This window comes from Gouania willdenowi, chromosome 12, assembly GCF_900634775.1.
Source record: "Gouania willdenowi chromosome 12, fGouWil2.1, whole genome shotgun sequence".
Classification (NCBI taxonomy): domain Eukaryota; kingdom Metazoa; phylum Chordata; class Actinopteri; order Blenniiformes; family Gobiesocidae; genus Gouania; species Gouania willdenowi.
In genome coordinates this window covers 23,763,922-23,778,934 of record NC_041055.1, presented here as the reverse complement: position 1 = coordinate 23,778,934, position 15,013 = coordinate 23,763,922, and the positions used below count along the sequence as shown (strand labels likewise).

General features: G+C 35.9%; 1 protein-coding gene across 5 annotated transcripts in view; it reads left to right on the top strand.

Moving 5' to 3' along the window:
• The window catches only part of znf462 (zinc finger protein 462), a 53,828-nt gene extending 43,831 nt beyond the window's left edge, over window positions 1–9,997 (top strand). For all 5 annotated transcript variants that reach the window (XM_028462594.1, XM_028462591.1, XM_028462592.1 and 2 more), the window contains 6 exons: window positions 2,986–3,241; window positions 3,340–3,479; window positions 4,569–4,792; window positions 6,124–6,475; window positions 7,519–7,654; window positions 9,241–9,997. In XM_028462594.1, coding sequence (XP_028318395.1) covers window positions 2,986–3,241; window positions 3,340–3,479; window positions 4,569–4,792; window positions 6,124–6,475; window positions 7,519–7,654; window positions 9,241–9,409 — 1,277 coding nt within the window. In that variant the 3' untranslated portion in view covers window positions 9,410–9,997. The remainder of the gene's footprint in view (window positions 1–2,985; window positions 3,242–3,339; window positions 3,480–4,568; window positions 4,793–6,123; window positions 6,476–7,518; window positions 7,655–9,240) is intronic.
• The last annotated feature ends 5,016 nt before the right edge of the window (window positions 9,998–15,013 follow it).

Here is a 15,013-nt window from a genome sequence, read left to right as displayed (position 1 = left end):
AACAGATTTAGTCGACTAAAGTCTTAATGTCATTTTTTGACTAAAACTAAGTTGGATTTTAGTAAAAAATGACTATGACTAAATCTATATAAAAATAAACACTGCTTTTAAGTTTAACTGGGATAAAAATGAGCATTTGTTCAGTTTTCTAATGGAGAGAAATTGCTAAAGGTTTCTGCAAACTACAAATATGATGAAAATACTGCGTTGTCACCCCATATCGCAAAAGTTGTTTCAAAAGCTTTAACACAATGACGTTGATGTTTTGGATTTGCTCATGGGGATGATGAAGCACACAAGATTGTCTGACAGGAAGTAGTTCAACCATGTTTCTAGAATCTAATCCCGATCATGTTTCAGACTAGACTAGTCACTAGCTTACTTTCCTCCTTATCACTCCCTGCTGAGGAGGTTTTTTTTCTAGTTTTACACTGACCTCCACAATTCAGTTTAAAACCTGCCTTTCCCCCCTCACCTATCCTTCTGTTGTTTTCCTATTTTCTTCTAAGTATAAGGCGCCGCCCATGCCCATGGCGACCCACAGTTTCTTCCGTTCTTGTCCTCCCATGATTGTCTTTGGACGGGATGTAACTGAAATGTTTGTACAACACTTTGGGATCTTTACCTGTGAAAAGCACTTTACAAATAAAATGTACTTACTTACTTAAAGAAAAGGCAAAACATGCATAGTTGGCTTTTCGTTTTGTGGTATTTTTGTACTTCAGCCTAACAAACTGATAAGAATAAAGTCTTTATTGCAAGTATCTGCAATAAAACTCCATCTTTGTCGACATATGAACATATAACTAGATAATAGATTTCTAATATTGCTGCACTGTTAAACATGACTATGTATCCAAACGCAGCCATTACACCGCAAAAATAAAAAAAAAACTGTATCTCTTTAGTGCTCGATGAGATGCCTGTATATTTACGTCTGTAAACACTTCAGGGTCGCATTCAGTTGGTACTCTAGTCTAAACTGATAGAAGTTTGCATTTAATATGTCAACGTAAACTGATGTCAGAATTGCGGGAAAACCCCAACCATCACGGATAAATCGTCAATGAATAAACTGCTGTCTTTGTTATTTTGTTCATTCCAGTCACTCAGTTAGTGGGTGTGACCGTAACACGTCAGGTGAGGGAACCATCATCAGAGTTTTTACAACGTATGTCTAGTTGTAGCCAATAAAAACAAGACCAGAGTTGTTGTTTTTGTTCCCATGAAGTATGTAGAAGCACCAATTGGATTAATCCAAGATCCACTAAGTCTTTTAAGGTGAAGAAACAACTAATGTGAAATGTCCAAAGTGGTTTAATGTGATTAGTCAGAGTTTCAGCTGAAGGTCTGAGGTCAGTCGGTTCAGAATTGATCAATGTAGCGATCGTGCCTTGTTGTCAACAGTTGGAGCTGATTGGAGTCCGTGCAACAATGTGGGGAATGTTGATTGTCTTCTTTTGCACCTGATAGTCACTTTATGATGGTTTCAACACCTCACAATACTTATGTTAACCCTGCACATCCAACCTGACGTTACCATCCATCTTCTCTACTACGCATCGTGTGTGTCGTCAATGATTCTATGAGCGCAGCACCTTGTCAGCGTGTATCCTGCACTGATCTGCACTTCAGTTCAGGATAAACACACATGCAATATTATTCATGTTACGTTTACCTGTGAAGAGGCTAAATATGGTTTGACTTGCGCACAGTCTTTAAAACCAAAGACGCTATGGTAAGGTTTCATTTGTTCAGACAACTTTTTTCAGGAAATGTACTTTGATCTCCTGACATTTTTTGGCTGCCAACTGTCAGTCTTCCTCAGAGGTATCTACTGATCGCTTTGACGTGTCCTTGAGAGTTCTTTCTGGACACGTCATGGACTGGGACAACGTAAAAAATAGTTGGGACAGAAGGAAACAACTCTCAGGTTGACCACGTCCAGAAAAAACTCATAAGCACACATCAAAGCGGTCAGTAGATGCCTCCAGGGTTGGGGTCAATTATAATTGTAATCGCGTAATTGATAATAAATTACAATTATGGCGTAGTTAAAAAGTTAATTGTAATTTTAAAAATCTATTGCTGTCTTAATCATAATTAAATTGTAATTGAGTTCAGATAATTGACTTTGTAATCGTAATTGACATTAAAATTATATAGAAATTGTCAATTATGTTTGCCGCTAAACTGGGGAACCATGTGGCAGTTTGTTAACAATTATTGAAATATGTTTAATATTAATCTTTCCCACATTTTACCATAATAAAAAAATAGTAAATAAAGGGGTATACTGAAACAAAAAAGGCCCAGATGCCCACACCAAAAATATTAAAACCCATATTTTCATTGATTAGGAAGCCTAACAAGGTAATCAATCGATAGGAAAAAAAATTAGATGATAGATAAAGTCTTTTATTGTATTTTACAGCTGATCTAGGACCCGTCATCTTAAGAGATGCTAACAGAAAGCTAAGACAAGACGACGGTTAACTTTTATTAGGTTGTTTATTTCAGTAATTATGATTAATTGTAATTGAACTTTAGTAATTGAGAATGTAATTGTAATTGACTTTCTGTGGATGAAAAAATAATTGTAATTTAAAAAAATGCTGGTCACTGTTATTGTTATTGAATTGTAATGGAACATGGGTAATTGGAAACGTAATTGTAACCGAGAAATGTAATTGACCCCAACCCTGGATGCCTCTGAGGAACACTGGCAGTTGAAACATGTCTGGAGATCAAAGTAAATTTCAAAGTAAAATTCCTGGGAAAAAAAAGTTGTCTGAATAAATGAAACCTTAACATATTATTTTAAAAAAAGAAGACAATACAGAACAGAAAGTAGGATAGAAAAATAAATCAAAATTAAATAAAATTTAAAAAAAAAAACAAGCATTCCATGAATACAAATTCTCATAGCATTAAAACAGCTTCTATTCTAAACTTTCTTGTCCTTTCTTATTTATTTTGTTTCAGATTCTTCGTACCTGGAGCCTGCAGATGTTCGTGAGCAGCTCAGCCATTATCAGCTGGCTTCCCACAGTCAGACGTCTTCCAGCTCAACACCCGGTGGCTCAACAGTGGCTGAGAATCGTCCTGACATCATGCTCACCTGTGAGTTCTGCGAGTTTAGCTCAGGCTACATGCAGAGTCTACGCCGGCACTACAGGGACCGCCACGGGGGCAAGAAACTCTTCAAGTGCAAAGACTGTTCATTTTTCACCTGCTACAGGTTTGCCAAGATGACTCTTCCCTTTGTTATTATTACTTGAGGATAGTGTCAGTTTGTGACGTATGATAGATCAATGAGGATGCGTTTGTGTTTTTTAGGCATAATTTCACCATGCATGTGGAGGCAGGTCACAACAACATCACACAGGAGGACTTCTCTAAGGACCTGCGCTGCCCGCTTTGCCTTTACCACACCAAACACAAGGGCAGCATGATCGACCACATCGTTTTTCATAGAGGTACATAATGAAATAGGTCTTCAAATTGTACTTTCAGGATGCAATATTTTTGTTTGTTTTGTTTTTTGTACGAAAGCTTATGATGCATTCTGTATTTACATACAGTAAACATACTAGTAGCCCATTTAGAGTTTTTTTTTTTTTTTTTAATTCATCTACCAAAATGCCTGACTTAAATTAAAAGCAACTTATTGACTTTGGTTTACCAAAATTTGATTTAAACAATTGAAATATTTCTAATAATTCATAGTGTTTTCAAAAACCAGATATACAGTAATGTACGAGAACACGGTTTTTCAACCTTGGTGTCGTGACCCCATGTGGGGTCATCTGGAAATAAAATAGGGTTGCCTGAAATGTCTAGTAATAATTAAATGAAATAAGGTATTTATCTAGTTTGCGTAATTAAATAAAACCAGTACATAATATCACCAACATAGACATACGTGCAGGAAGAGGCAGAAAGCTCAAAAGAGCTTGAATACTAATGATTCTTTTTTAAAATAAAACACCACACACAATCTCAAACGACTGTATTTTATACTGTCACTTTCTCAAATATAAATTTGGTTTAAATAAAATGCAGTATAAAAATACATAATATTGTCACTTTGTGCATTAATCCTGTCTACTCTGTATTTATAACACAGTATAACAAATATGATCAAAAATCTACATTTAGAGAAAAAAAAGTCTTTGGGGTCGTCAGAAATTTGTGATTTAAAAATGGTGTCATGACCCGAAAAAGGTTGTACGTGACTGTGAGATTGTTTTTATTTAAAAAAAAAAAAAAAAAAAGATTAAGAACTTTATTTATTTTTTTAATAGAAGATGGCATAAGTTCCAAAAGTAATAATAATGATAATAATAATGCATTGGATTTTATATAGCGCACGTGTACTTTTTATCCTCCAGTGTGGGCCCAAATCTGGACTACAGGGGTCCTATCCTGCATGTTTTACAGTTGATAGTAAATAGTTATATCTGTTATTGTGCTTTTTCTCACTCGTCTATTGTTTGTACGAGCTTCCACTTCTTTTCTTTCCCCTTCTTTCTTTTTTTCGTAATAATTTCCTCTTCATTCTCTAGAGGAGCGTGTGGCTCCACTCGAGATCAGCCGCTCCAAATTGTCACGCCACCTTCAAGGCCTGGTGTTTCGTTGCCACAAGTGCACCTTCACGTGCTCCAGTGACCAAACCCTGCAGCTGCATCTGCAGAAGCATGACGAGGTCAAGCCCTACCAGTGCCAGCTCTGCTACTACGACAGCAGTCAACGGTGTCAGCTGGAGGAGCATCTACGGCTGGAGCACAAGGTCAGTAGGAGTCTCTATGTGAGCTTTATACAGTCTGTTACATAGTTCATTTTTACAATTACGATTCTAGGCCTGCAAATGATGTCCTAATAAAAGTGTGATTGCATTATAAGATCTGTCGTTATAGTCACACGTACCCCTAGGGGTAGTGGAGCACTATTCAGGGGGTACTCAAAAACATTTATCAATTCATTTTAAAATAATAGGGAAACATTCCTAGTTCCTTTTTAGACTATTTTTTGGACAAATTATATTACCACTAAATAACAGTACTATTGCTCAATAAAATACTGTCTTTTATTTTATATATCCATTTAATCACACTTCTGACAATAGGAGACTTTAATTAGTTTGCTATATTTTAGGAGACGTTTGTTACTTACGGGTGAAGAAATCACAAGAAAGTTGCATTGTTTTTTTGAAATAAATTTATTAATTTGAGCATGTGAATTAAGCAAACAAATACAGCAGCATATAACATTATGGAGGGGTACTTTTGATAAGGAAAGGGGGTACACATGATTTGACAAAAACTTAGAGGGGTACTCGGGACAAAAAAGGTTGGGAACCACTGGTTTAGAGCTAATTTGCATTTAGGCATGCTAATATCTTATTGGGACAAGTGGAAAAAAATGCTATTAATAGCAACTGACACTTTTTTTTCTACCTAAACCTACAGCCTCAGCATTTTGAAATATAGATATTACAGTTTTTTATTGAGATCCTGATACATGGATTGTCAAACTGTGTTTTAAACTGCTGTAGACAAAAGAAAATAACAATTATAGCTACTGCGCAGCAATGGTCGGGGCCAGACAATTTAAGGCAAAGCAACACAGCAGCTGTTAGTGTTTTTCTTTGTTAATTAGACAAAAATCCAGGGATTTATTGGCCCCATAAGTGGAAAAACTGATGTTTAAAAATGTAAAAAAATTGTTAGCATGAGATATCTTAAATTCTGATATTCAAACATTTCGATGCACTGTAGATTACATTTTTGATAAATGAAAAATTGTTTGTGTAGGACAGTCTGGAGAAGTGCTGTCCCAAGTTTGGTGTCAATTGAGCAAGAAATTGTGGGAGGAAATAGGTTAAATACGTATTAACAGTTAAAAAAAAAAAAAAAAAAAAAAAGGATAGACTTCAGAATTTGCAATAGTTTTAAATGTACAAAGGTTTCTTCAGTTTTGGGGCAATATTTTGGTAAAAGTTGTAAATCTGTAGCACATATTAATAAACAAAAACTTTCCAACAACAGAAACTGTAACAGAAAATTAACTAAATATTAGGAACATTATCCCTGAATGAAGGTAGCTCACGTTTAATTTCAGGTTATTCGAAATTTCGAGTTGATGGGTCGGGTCAACCTGGACCAGCTGAAGATGATGACTGAGCAGGGGAGCAGCTTGGAGGAAGATGAAGATGAAGAAGAGGAAGATGGAGACTTTGTGGACATGGTTAGAGGCGAAAAAGTGGTTCTGGATGAGGAGGAGGACGAGGACGACTATGGGGCCATGGAAATTATGGAGAACATGCTGAAAGACGATGAGGAAGAGTTGGAAGATGACATCAAAGAGGATATTGAAGATGGTGAAGATGAAGAAGAGGAGGAGGAAGAAGGAGAAGAAGTGGTGAAGGAAGAGCAGGAGCAAGAGGAGGAGAAGGAGAAGCCTGCAGTACAAGGTATTTACATGCAAGTGAATGCCTTCAATACTTCCAAATAATATTGTGATATTAGCGGCAGCTACTGATTGATTTCTAACATAAAAATAATATATTGTTAACATACCAATAAATAGAGGTGTATAAAATACCTGAAAAAAAATTAACTAAATTAAGTACAAATACAATAACAATAAAAACAATAAAAGTGAAAGTCAGCCATTAGAAAATAAATTTAGTATAAGCTTTAAAACATATCACATAAAATTTTCTTAAAGGAGCATAGGGCAGGATTTGTGAAAAAATAAACATTAATTTTACGTCTTTTAATGCTAATAGGTGATCACAGTATCAGCTGTGCTCCGGTGATAAACAAACAGTTGATGCGCGCCCCCACGGAGGCTTGTCTGATGGCTGCAGTTACACAAACCCCCGTGGTGTCACTATGGAGTCTGATTTTTAGATCCCGCCCTATGCTCCTTTAAGTATCAAAAGTATCTCATGAAAAAACATACTTACGTATCAAGAGTACAAGTAATAGTAAAGTCCCTTTCAAAGTATGCGTAAAAGAAGCAAAACATAAATGTTTTCCCCTTGTTCTCTTTGTTTCACTTTTAGGTAAATGAAAAAGACGTGGTATGATAAAACAAATAGAAACTGATATTGATATTGATACAGTTTAGCAAATATTGGCAGAGTCATGGTATTTTAAATTAACGTGTTACCAAGATGCGTTCAGGGTCCCTGATGTTTTTAATGAGTTTGTAAAATCCGGCCAGACGGTGTGGACAAGACATGAAAAGAGGACATGTTAATTATATTCATATTTTATTTTCTAAAAAGGTGGCAAAAACAAAAGTAAAGGAGTCAAAGTATGTTTCTTAGCTTTTAAATGTAGTAGAGTAAAAGTGCTGATTACAACATCATAAAAAAAACGAGTTAACTATAGTGACAAAGTATCTTTTCTTCTTTACTTTACGCCTCTGCTAATAAATCTCATCTAAAAACAAGGATCATGATGATCCAAACAGAGACTGACCAGTGTTTTGAACTCCATTTCCCAGAGGTCCTTGCATCTCCCAGCAGCAGCAGCAGCAGCTGTGGGCCAAGCATTGAAGAAAGGCGTCTTCCCTGTGAGTTTTGTGGCCGATGTTTCACCAACAGCCTTGAGTGGGAGCGACACGTCCTTCGACACGGCATGTTAGTATTTGTCTTCTTCTCTTGTGGGTGCACTCAGCTTATCCAGCCCCATCTTTATCAGCACCAAGGCCAACTGCACATGCCTGTCTACTCAGCAGGATTGTGAGAGTTCATCCTGTCAAATAATTACCAATGATCACGGCACTCCTGTTATTCCACTACGTTTATGTTTTACAATGGCAGATATTTGTACGGACAACAGCTGCTTGGACTCTACAATAACATTTAACCACCTCTTATCTTATAGTGCTCTACCGGCCACTGTCTGTTTTGGTCATTGGATTTTTCATTCAGAAAAGTTTATTAAAAAAAAACTTAAAACTAGTGAATATTGGATTTCCATTCGAAGATTCCATTTTTTTCTTTTTCAGTGTTAAGACGGGACTTTTTTTTTTTTTTTTAAACATGGTTGATTTAAATTTATTTCTAAAACCAAGAAGGACAAAATGACATTTTTGTCATATGGTGTGATGGAAAGCTGCTGTCTCCTTTTTATGCCAATCATCCACTATTCCACTCAAAATCCAAATCCCAAAACGTACCCTGACCTCTACCCACCCTATTCAGGCTGTTGCTAGGTAACATAGGATAAAAGGCCTTGTACACCCCGCAAACGTTCAGTGATAATTTTGTTCACTAAAGTTTTCCTTCATAGTTTTGGTCACTAAATTTTTTTATTTATTTTTTCAACTGTCCAGATCGATTTTTTTAACCATGTTTTTTAACGAAAAAAAAACATTTAATTGCACTAACGCGAGGTGTCAGTGAGCCACATCGGAACATGTTTATCTACCACACTCAATGCATTTTAGCTTGGAAGTTGATTGCACTTTATTTTCATAAAACATACTTGGAACCTTTTTATAGATGTATGTGGTTACTTTTTTTTTTTTTTTTTTTTAAGAATTCGAGAACTTAACATAATCAGAATCTTTTCTAGAAGCAAAAGTTCAACTTTTTTGAAAAGTGCAATTTGACGGTTTGATAAACATACCACACGTTTTTGATATTGGTGCTTGAATTACGGTTAGTTACCATTTACTTGTTCTCGCAAGTTTAAAAAAATGAAATAGTAATTCATACCATTTCCAATCAATCAGTCAACTTTATTTGTCCCCAATAGGAACAATTCAGTGCGCAAAGATATGGGGAGCATAGAAAACAGCATACAAGCCACAATAAAACACATAAAAAACATATAACAAAATAAAAACATGTAGCAGTGCAATTTGACCCATTAAAATCAGACTCAATCAGATTCTAACTACCCTTAAAAGGACATTTTGGTTTTTGATGTTTAAAGATTGAAACCGATACAAGAAAGGGTGAACAATGACTCACTTGTAAATGTGAAATTTGTAATTATTGATGAATATCGTATTGTTTCGTATCGAGATATATCGTATAATGACGTGCAAATCGTGAATCGTATCATCAGATTCATGGCAATGCACACCCCTAGTTCCAAGCAGAGACAACCAAGTCTCCTGCATGCTGTTTTCCATCTATTGGAACCAAAACACACTCCGCTCCTCTGACGAGTCCACACATTTACGTTTGTCCACGCTTTGTGTCTTCTGATCCAGGACGGTCTCTAAACGCCAGCTGGAAACTAGATCCACTTCAGCTAAAGAGGCGTCGGCTCCATCTTCCACCAGCAGCTCAGCGTTAGCAGACACTAACACGGACCGAACAGAGGAAGACCTCCCTGCTGATCTATCGCTGACGAGTCAAAGCCACAACATGGTAGACTGAGAAATCTTTGGCACCACACTGGGCTCAGACCAGCGCTGAAAAGGACAATGTCAAAGAAAACACAAAGGTTGAAACCTGAGAAAGTGACTTTTTTTTTGTTGAGTTGGTGCATTATTAGATTTTAGGTGTTCCATGCTGTATATGAGAATTAGGTTGTGCTGAGCTCTTTTAAAAAGGCAGTCCCCGAGGACAGATCTTAATATATTGGTAACCAATAGTGAACAGAACTGTTTATCGCTGACATTCTGGTCAAAGAATTTAAGATCGCACCCAGACAAAAATAAAAACCTGTTATTGAGAATTTTCTTCCCCAAATAAAAAAATTAAAAAAACTTTTACATGCATTTGTGTGAAGCACCTTCTAAATTCGAGAGAACTGTAAATGAACCTGAACCCCGGCCCACTGTATATGGGGCGCCGATTGTAAAGTTGCTCATTGTAAAATAAACAGCAAAAAATTGCAACATTTAGCAATAAATCTTGTTTGAAAACCGTATTTGATTTTTTTTGTTATATTACTTTTGACTAGATTTACAACAATAGTTGTGAAATCAGTGATTTTTTTTGTCCCCTAAAAATACAATTTCAATGTTAAATGTAAATGCAAATGTTAAATTAAGTAAATTTTAAATGTAAATCAAAATGTTAAATATTAAATAGAAATTAAAAATAGAAATAAATCTAAATGCTAAATGTTAAATCTAAATGTCCCGGGTGAAACTAAATATTTAGCTATTATGCAAATTCACCGGAATAACCTTTTATATTTGTACTTCCAGTGAATTTCTATATTAGCTAAATATTTTTGTTTCACCTGTTAGGTTTAGATATAACATTTAGCATTAGGATTTAACATGTCTATTTTGTATTTATACTTAACATTTAGATTTAACATTTAGATTTAACATTTAGATTCAACATTTAGATTCAACATTCATATTTATATTTAATATTTAACATTGACATATTTTTACGAGAATGTATTTTCACGAGAAAAGAAGTATCAAAAATGTCACAAATATTACTGTTAATCTGGTTAAAAGTAACGTTAAAAAAAATTCACATGTGCTTTTTAAACATTGTTGCTAAATGTTGCAAAAAGTTGCTGTTTATTTTAGCATGCGCAACATTACAATTGGCGCCCCATAACTGTAGAGCTACTTTTCTGAACTGGTGTTGAGAATTGAGACAGTTTTCCGTCTCAGCCTTGCGTTAGACATGTGGAGTGGAGGTAGTCCTTAAGGAAACGTTGCACCTTAAATGTTTTAGTAAAACGATGAGTAATGTTGTTTTCATTGGTAGAAATATTGACCATTTTTTCCCCGACGTCTGTAGCAAATTGCTATATTTTAGGTCCCTTAATATTAATTATACTGCGTATAATCTCTCAGCCTATAGCATCCTTGTCATCATCACTGTGCTGTGTTTTTTTTGTTACTGTCCAGTAATTTCAGGCAAGACTCCCTTTTCAAAATAAAGTGTTGTCCGTAGTCCATATTTAACACTCTAACACGAGTCCAATGTGTCATGACTAAAGTGATTTTTATTTAAGGGAGGTATTAGTTTAGAATTTAAGAGATTACACTTGTCTTTTCAATTCTTCTGTGGAAATTGATCCCCATCTAAAATAAAACATTATTTTTGGCAGTTGCCTGCTTCACAAATTTTAATTAAACACACAAAATAATGGCTGCTTTATATGCAGACTGAGTGATTTGACCATCATGTAAATAAGTTATAAGTGCCTTAAATTGCTTTTTGTGTAAAATTGCCACATGTGGCTTTAAATTGTGTAAAAACCAACAAAAGAAAGCTTTACATTAACTGAAATTATACTGGGATATTGGATTGTTGCTTAAAAAAAATCATGTTCTCTGAAAGAACTGTTATCTTAAGTGTTGTTTAAGTGTAAGCACAGATAATATCAAACCTTGGTAGCTTTTAATCAAACAGATGGATATTACATCTGCCATACATTTGATATTAAACTCTTATCTTCAAATAATTATGTTTTTTGCTCTGCATCTTTTTCTCTTAATTTTTTTTTTTTTTTTTTTACAATTCAACTTTAGAAAAAAAACAAAAACACAACTTTAGCGGAGTTTGCTGTGTCATTTCTATTTATACTGCTTTAAATCAAAAGATTTTTGACAGATGTTTTCTCAGCTTTCCATTTGATTATGCAGGTCTATTTCTCTACATTTTGTGAACATCGACATGAATAAAACGCATTGAAAAGACAAGTGTAACCAAAGCAAAAGGTGAATGATTTGTCCCATTACTTTTTTTCTTTTTTTTTTTTTTGCTGCATGTTTTGGATCATGTTTCGTTCTTTTCAGGCTTTATCAAATGGAAATTCACTTTTTTTTTTTTTTTCTTAAAGAACCCCTGTTATTATGTGTGTTGCTGTGCTTGTTTTAGGATAAATAATGTTTTATGTAATGTAGAAAAGAAGCTGAGATTGTATTTGTGGGATGTTGCTGCTTGAATGCCCTAAAGCCTTATCAGAAACCAATAGCAATGAGGTCCAAAATTGTGTTTGATTGCAAAAAAAAAGATGGAAAAATAACACTAAACAGGCTGTTGGAAAACGGCTAAAAAGTCCAGAGTCAAAGTTGCAGATAACCGTGTTCAGGGTACCAAACATGCTTAGTATCCCTGCTGCTGTAATCATTATTCTTGGGCATTGGATCATTGATGGTAGATGGTTGACAGACAGCGGTTCACGGCCCTGTATAGAAAACAAACTCTTTGTGAAGTGTTTGAACTGTTGTGTTTCAGACAGGATCATTTAACCTTTATTTCCTTTAGGTGTTCACATTTTATTCGAGAAAAAAAAAGCAGTCGAAAACAAAGCTAACCTTTTGCGGTTTTTGAGTCCCTTGTTTGACTCCAAGACGCTGTTGTACAAAGGAAAAAACATTCTTTTTGTACAGCTGTGGGAATGAGCAAATAGGAAGCACAGTGTGGTTGTACATTAAATAAAACATAAGGCAGGATTATGCGGTTCTTTGCTGATGATTATAGCATTTAGCTGAAGAAGAAAACTTGGCGAGACAGTTTAACGATACGGTTCCTTTGGGAACAACTCCTCCTGATGGCTTGACTTCTTTGTGAATTAGACCTCCAGCCTCTGATCACCTTGTAGTTCTCACTCTGGATCTCGCCCAAACATGCCCATTTGAAAATGGGACAATATGGAATTTTATACCCGTAACTAGTGAGTACATCAGTACATGTCTATTGTTTGGGAACGTAGCAGTCCTGCTCTGTTCTTCAGCATTTGTTTTCCCGTAAAAGAAGGCCAGCCGGTGCTGAATCCATCAATCCTTTACAGGACCACCCTCCATCCTCTGAAGTAAACCTGTTCTGATAATAGTTGTTGTGAAAGATGCTTTGCGAGGCAGCTTGTCACCCAGCTCGAAAGAGCGGCATAAAACAGACAAAGAATCAAGACAATCTGGGTAATGAAGCTGTCAAACCCTGAACTATTTGTCGTTCTGTGATCCTTTAAAAGTGAGTGAATTCCTCACTTTACGTGTACAGTCCTTTGACTGCAGTGTTCCCAGTTCCCTAAAGCTAAACCCCTTACTGACAACACACTGGATACTTGTATATATGTTTAGTTTGTTTCCAATACATTTCTGTTTTTCAGACTGTTGTCCACATAGTTTGACACTAGAATTTCTCCTTTGCCTTTTTTTTTCTCCCTCATATGAATATGATTACCTGATGGTGGGTTGTGATGTTGCCTAGAATGATTGTTTACAACTTTATTCCATTTATCTCTGGATATTCTGTAAATATTGTAATTCATTGTTCTTTTTTAACTTGATAATAAAGTTATCAGATAACAGCATAATAGTTGGGTGCTCTACTCTTTTACAGACACAAACTTCTCTTGTCAGTTCTTCAAATATTGTATGTATTGGTTCTACAGGTGAGTTAATAGAACATGGCTCAGGATTAGGATCGGTAACGGAGTGGAGTTATGAAGCAATTTGATTGTGAGAGAAGAACATTGGCCAATAGGAACAGCTAATAGATTTATTTTTTAGGTGAATAGCAAGCAGGCTAACATACAGCTTCTACTGTAAATAGCGTGAGTCATCATCGTATATATGCTACATTACTGAAATCGAATAATTCTCCCATGGGTTCATGATTACCATATATTTAGTTATATTTTTATTTTTAATCAGCTGGACAACCTTGACTGTCTTGACCAAAAGCGTAAATTAAGTCACCGCTATGTGAGTTGTGCATAATTGATTATTTGAGAGTTTGACTCTTTTTTTTTTTTTTTTTTTTTTCGTTCCTTTATGGCAACGTGTATATAAGTTGTCAACTGTAGCTGGTTATGATTTACAGTCTGCATAAACAGGACTGAATCATAACATAACATAACCGCTAGAGCGGACATATAAACGGTCACATGTACAGATCTTGGAGTCAGTATTAGCTTACCATTAACCGGGAAGAGATTCGTCCCCTTTATAATAAGTGTTGACTAGGCCAGAGATTCTCAACTGGTGGGTCGGGACCCAAAAGTGGGTGGCGGACCTGTACTGATGGGTCACGGACAACTGGTCAAAAATAGATACTTGATGTCTCTCATCTTTGACTTGTCTTTTATTTTGACATGCATGCTGTTAAAATGTATGTTGCACAGGAAAATATATAGATTTATGTTTTAAAAACGATTATGTGTTTTCAACAGCAATTTTTGAAAAACTAAATTAGTTGGTTGAATTAAAAAAAAAAAAAAAAAAGTGGGTCGCGATTTATTGACGGTGGCAAAATGTGGGTCTCAGGGTAATAATACTGTATCATGTTTTTCTGCAGTCAGTGCCTTCTCCTCGTCCTTCTCTGTCTTCTCTGTTTCAAGTGTGGTGAAGCTGATGATGGCAGTTCCTGATCTGTGGTTTACGGCTCAACTGTGGGACACTCTGATGTTCTATCTCTCTATCCTGTTCTGTTGGTCCTTCTGTCCACTAACCCCAACCAGTCACAGCAGATGGCTGCCACCTCTGAACCTGGTTCTAACGGAGATTTCTTCCTGTTAAAAGGGAAGTTGTTTCTTCTCACTGTCGCTAAATGCTTGTTCATGTGGATCTTGTTGGGTTTTATTCTTTCTTATTATGAATTTTATATTTTGATAAGCGCATTGAGATGACTTTTCTGTAAATTGCGCTATACAAATAAAGTTGAATTGAATTGAACATAGTGCTTTAAAAAATAAAAACAGAAGACTCTAACTGCAGTTTATCGTTGTCATCTCTTTGCTGTGAGTCTTTTTATTTGAGCTCATCCCTACATCTTCCTTTCCTGCCTTTTCTTTTTTAGACTCCAGGGCCGAGTCTTTATTTCACAAGTCTAACATCATCTCTTAAAAATATCTCAGAGTCACCAGGGATCAGACAGTAATCTCTGTGGCTCACAACCTCAGAGGGGGCCGATGGCAGACTGTCGACCCCTGGAGACAAGAGCAAGAGGCACAGCATCAGGGTGGAGGGGAAAGGAGGACACTGCAGCAACATAAGGAATGTCTGATGAGTGAGCGCTCAGGCCAAGGAGGAAGAGCACGGCTCCTGTTGTCAGAGC